The sequence below is a fragment of the Punica granatum genome, chromosome 4, assembly GCF_007655135.1.
Source record: "Punica granatum isolate Tunisia-2019 chromosome 4, ASM765513v2, whole genome shotgun sequence".
Lineage (NCBI taxonomy): Eukaryota > Viridiplantae > Streptophyta > Magnoliopsida > Myrtales > Lythraceae > Punica > Punica granatum.
In genome coordinates, this window is record NC_045130.1 from 33,717,176 (window position 1) to 33,723,175 (window position 6,000).

The following is a 6,000-nucleotide window of genomic DNA, read 5'->3' on the forward strand; positions in this document are numbered from 1 at the left end:
TCTCAATTAATTTAGTCGAGTCAGGTCGGTCCGCTAAAAGATAAAATTCTCACAACGTGAATTTTCTGTATTCACAAGAAATGTTTATTTTTCTCAGCGATGAGTAATATACTAATTGCAATGATAATATCATAATATTCCACTCTCGTCAGCACAGTTGTCTTTGAATAATTCTTTTTCGGGTCAGAAAGGAGGATCATGACCCGAAGAGGATTGAGAATCCGGAGATAGGACGTACGAGAGAAGTCGATGAGAATCAAACCCAGAATGCCATTGCGCTACAACTGTAAGTCATTACAGGGCGCACGTGCGCCCGGACGCATGGGATGTGATCTTTGCTTGTCTCAGTATCGTTGTCAAACCTCGGAGGGCGTGACCCACCCATGGAGACAAGCGAAGCTACTTGCTCATCTCATCGTCGGCAGTCTCTCCTCCCACGGCCTCCTATATGAACACCACCCATTTCACACCTCTGTACCTCGTCGACCTCCCCCTCCAATGGCTTCCACAATATTACTATATCTTCTGTGCTAAGCAATTCCCAAAAGCTTCCCTCCCTGCTCGCATTCTTCCCCCGAGACGCAGATTGATTCAATATCGCACCAGACACGCGTTGTCCAGAGGTGGGTTCCCCTTCCTCGGATTCACCGAATCTCTCTTCCTCCTCAGTAAATCCCCATTCACGAATCATGGGTTGATCTTACATTTACTGCCCAAATCGGCATTTTTAAGCTTAATCTCCGAGGAATTGTGGATTCCCCGTGATGGGTGTGAAGATCTTCGTGTCAAGTAGGAACCTTTACCTGGTTTTGCTGAACGTCTCGTTCGTTGTTCTGTCATGGGGGTTCTTGTTCATCACCTTTCATCCTAAAAATCAATCATCTGCGGATGTCCTTTTCCTCGGCAGGAGTAATCCTCCATTGAGTAACAGTACTGGTAATGGTAGCAGTGATAGCTGCGAGCCGTTGCGGAGCTTAGATGGCTACAAGGCTAAGTGCCATTACCTTAAATCCAACAGGCCCTGCGTGTCTCAGGGCTATGTTAACTACCTCTACCTGTTTTACTGCAAATTTGGTGAATCTCCATATTTGGGGTATGCCCTCTTCATCCTTTGGCTGCTTGTCCTGTTCTATCTCCTGGGGAACACGGCCTCCGAGTACTTCTGCTCGTCACTCGAGAGCTTGTCCAAGCTCCTGAAGCTGTCCCCGCCGATTGCCGGGGTCACCCTGCTCTCGCTCGGAAATGGTGCCCCAGATGTCTTCTCGAGCCTCGTGTCCTTCATGGGCAGCGGGACCCAGGACATGGGGCTCAACACGGTGCTCGGTGGAGCCGCCTTCGTGTCCTGCGTCGTGGTTGGGACCATAAGCTTCTTGGTTCGGGGCAGGAACTTTCAAATCAACAAACCTGCTTTCGTGAGGGATGTGCTGTTCTTTCTTCTAGTCCTCGTGTTTCTGCTTGTGATATTGATTAACGGGGAGATAAATGTTTGGGGTGCAATGGGATTCTCTTTGATGTATGTAGTTTATGTCGTGCTTGTCTATGTATCGCACTACCACTGGGGGAGCGAACGGGATGAAAGGGAAGGGGATGCCATTTCTGGTAACGGGTGTGTTGACGAGCTGAGTATCCCAATATTAGATGGAGTGCAAGAGAAGGGAGATATTATTGCTTTGGATGATGTCAACCCCGAAGATGGGAATCGAGTGAGAGTGGAAGTCGAGATCGAGAAGTGCTTTAGGACTGATCCTCCGTCCTCCTGTGATTGGTTGGTTTTCTTCCTTCAATTGCCACTGTATTTGCCCCGGAGACTGACTATTCCCGTTGTAAGCGAAGAGAGATGGTCTAAACCTTATGCAATTGCCTCGGCAACTTTGGCTCCAATTCTCCTCTGTGCACTTTGGAACTTTCAAGACCAAAATATGTCAATCAGCACCGGTTTTGTGGTATATGGATTTGGGATTGCAATCGGGATTGCTTTGGGAGTTGTCACTCTCTTCACCACTGAGACCTCGAATCCACCAAAGAAGTGCCTTCTTCCATGGCTTATCGGAGGCTTCCTGATGAGCATCACATGGAGTTACATCATAGCTCAAGAACTAGTCGGTCTATTAGTCTCACTCGGTTACATTATCGGGGTCAGCCCTTCGATCCTAGGGCTAACTGTCCTAGCATGGGGAAACTCGATCGGGGATCTGATTACCAACAGCACAATGGCAATCTACGGAGGGCAGGCTGGCACCCAAGTGGCCTTGTCAGGCTGCTATGCAGGCCCCATCTTCAATGCACTTTTTGGGATGGGCTTATCTCTGGTTGCCGCTTCTTGGTATAAATATCCTTCACCTCTTGTGATCCCGAAGGATTCAGAACTCCTCGAAACGTTTGGGTTTCTGGTGGCTGGGCTCGTGTGGGCTCTCATGGTTCTGCCGAGAAGAGATATGAGGCTCGATGGGTTATTGGGAGGAGGACTTATAGCAGTGTATTTGGTTTCTCTGTCTCTTCGCCTGATTCAAACGCTTCTCTAGTCATTTTCACGGTTCACGTAGATCTTAATTTCGACGGTTCAACCGATGCTAATGAATTCTGTGTATAGCTGTTATTATCGCCATTTTGCTGTCTAGCAGTGAATTACACATAGGGGCTGTATTTTTTGTTGAGGGAGTTGTTTAGTGTGTCGTGTTGTGCTCTATTAGTTCTGTTCAGTAGGACAGACATAAATCATATGTAATAGGAAACATGTGTACAAATGAATGAAGCAGATAATACAGAGCTGTTCAATTCATGATTTCTGGTTCCGATATCAATCATGAACTTAGACACGTGAATGGTATGATATCTCCTCTATAATCAAAGTGCTCGGGTTTTCTCGAACCGAGAGCATGTTTCCACGAATTGATTGATTCAGAAATACAAATAATCATACAGAAGATCCAAGTTGTCCTCCCCAGTAAAAACGGTCCCATAGCGCTTTTGTCCATCTGAGTTCAGGGCCTCAGTGCCAGAGACGTGCTGTGCATTCCTCCAATCATGATGGCATCAACCATGACCGAGGCTTATCCAAGAAACCTTTGCAGTGACCGTACCTTTTCTGATTAAGCCCGTTGTTGGGTCAAGTTGATATTCAAGTTCTCGGGCTTTCCGGTTGGTTTGGAGTTCTGAGTTTCTAGTGGCTGTATCGGGATGACTGAATTATAAGCTATGCCTCGGAGAGTGGAAGAGTTTGGACAGCTCTTGCCATGCGAGTGATTTCGACAATTGCCTGATATGACTGATTGCTGTTAGGTAATTAACTGAATGCCATTGGCTTTAGCCAGAAAACAAGGAAAGAGGGGCAAACATGTTTCATGCTCTTCCACACCACAATATTTCGTATACCTAAGCAGAAGATTGCGTCGACATCGTCTATATTTCACCGGAGATGTTACTGTTATTACCGACTGGAGATCTCTAGGTGGTCTAAGTTTAACAAAGCAAATCGGTTAGATTTCATGATACATAGGAAATTCTATCTCAGACCTCACAATCAGAAAGACATGGACAGTCGTTTGTCGCATCGCTCACCGTCCAGGATCATCTAAATAATGTTCCCATGCAAGCCTAAAGATGTCTCTGTCGGCTCGGGCCACAGTTTAGGTCCATCCTTATGCTTTGTCATCAAGATGTCGTGTATCCGTCTATGTGCAAGATTATGTTGACATTGTTTCTAGTTCGGTGGAGCTGTCACTGTTAATACCTACCAGAGATTTCTAGGTGGACTGAGTTCGACGGATTAATTAAGTTAAATTGTCTCAAACATGTAAAAGGTCTTATCTCAAACCTCATAAGAGAGTGATACAATCACGATCTTCACCTGAACTAGTTGATATCAACACATTACGCGATGGATTTTTGTAATTTTATATGACCGAAATTAGATAATTAACATATATGACATACATGTGAATATGGATATAAAAAATATACGCTATATTTTATCGAATAGACAGTACATGCTATAGAAATAAATAACATGATGGCAAATAAATACACAATTGAGTCATCCATTAAATAAATAAATAACTAATAATATGGATAGAGAGTCGATAATCATGTAATACAAACCCAATTAGATTGGCTTGTCTGTCTGGACGACTTATCCCATGGGCTTCATGTGATTTTTGGGGATTGGTTGGGCAAGACCAAACAGTTCTCGTTATAAAAGGGGAAAAAATCATTTTATTATGTGTTGATACAACGAAAAAGGGAGATATTATCCATAAGAATGAATTTTCATATCGTATTTATAAGGGAATTTGATACATTGAACTTGAAAATTGCCAAATATCTTGAGTAGTTAGTTCAAATTATTAAGAAAACTTTTAATTTCTCGAAAAAAATATTAATTATATATTATTACATACTAACAATATGGACAAATAATCAAAATACGTCGTTATGGCACAAATTAAAAGTATTGTAAAATCCAATGAACTTGAATTAAAAGCCCAATTTAACGCAGAGCTGAGGGTTATCAAATAGATTGATTCAAGCAAGTGATGACGTATTACCGGGAGCTAAGGGTTATCAAATAAAGGTCTTAAATATCGCGTTTCGACTTTTATATATTATATATTGATTCTTATCTGCAATGGATTATGCACATCTCATGTTTTACAGTCAAAGACCACCTAATAATTTTTCCTAGCTTAGAGATGTCTCTATCGACTTTGGGGCACGTTTTTGGTTCATTCGGGTTCTGTCATGGTCCAGTGATTTTGGCTCTATTTCTATGTCTTATCACAAATGAAAACAACCCGAACTAATTTTCAGATCGCATCTAACTTTTTAGGTGCATTTGGGAGGACGTGTTTCCATAAAGCAATTACTGATCCATTCAGTTCTTACCAAATAAGATTGGCCTATCAAAAAAAAAAAGACCGAATAGAAGCAGTTTTGGTTCTTCTAACCGAACTCCGCCGTTGAATCGCAGAATCACAGTAACATAAACTAGAACTGATTGCGATACCATCTCGCTAACATTATCATATCAAATAAAGCTTTACGTTCTCGCCTGTTGTATATTTATCTTGTTAAATAACCAATTGACCCAGAATCAACTAAACATGACGGATAAACTACAAAAGGTTGAGATCTCCACTGGCAGTATCTCGTAGTCTGTATCGGTGCAATACGAGGAAGGCGATCGGGTTAGCTGAGAACTCCACCAGCAAAGGACTTCCCAAGATCAAATGGATATGCTGTTCTGATGCATGCATTTATATCCATTGTTCTTTTCTCAATTAATTCCCATTTGATATGAGATTTTTCTTATGGATGCTTTTGTTTTCTACTCAGTACGGCTCAATTAGGGACCACTCCAAATTGAATTTACAAGTGAGAGGGAGAGATGAGAAAAAGACCCTTTTGACATGTAATGCTTTATTGGGATGATCTGTGTATGATAAAGGGAAGATTTGTGATGTATCATTTCTTTCTATCCACAGCTTCAGCATTGTCTACAAAATGAAATCACGTCTTTGTGGTCAACTCTAGTTCGTGATAGTCGAACTAGGAATTTCTTTCTGTCGATCAGGAATCTCTTTTTGATTGGAAATATTTTCATACTATATAGATGAGCTATGTAAAAGATAACATGGGAGTGGTTTTTCAGTAATTCTGTCTCATCACGTAATGTGAAGAAATACTGCTAGTGAAATAATTTGATCAGTCCTTACTAATTGCGTCTTGTGAGAAATGACCATTCAGATTTTCTCATAATCAATTGATAATCGAAAACAGTGGAGTCCAAATCCTCTTTTTTCTCGGAAGAAATTTAAATTTTCATTTTAGATGGGGACCTCGGCTGCATTGAAATGGCTCTATATATATACTATCTACTCATTAATTGGAGCGGATGATTGATTCTTTTGTCCCATCAAATCATCGATACGTGAATCCTGCAAAGTTTATCAATTCTTAATCGAGGAAGCGTCATTGTTTGTGGTATTGTCATGGAGAACACGA

General features: G+C 41.8%; 1 protein-coding gene across 1 annotated transcript; it reads left to right on the top strand.

Moving 5' to 3' along the window:
• The first annotated feature begins 346 nt into the window (after window positions 1-346).
• Window positions 347-2,782, top strand: LOC116204632 (cation/calcium exchanger 2). Its single transcript, XM_031536803.1, has one exon. It carries the CDS (start codon window positions 765-767, stop codon window positions 2,520-2,522), a length of 1,758 nt encoding a protein of 585 aa, XP_031392663.1. The 5' UTR covers window positions 347-764; the 3' UTR covers window positions 2,523-2,782.
• Window positions 2,783-6,000: the final 3,218 nt, after the last annotated feature.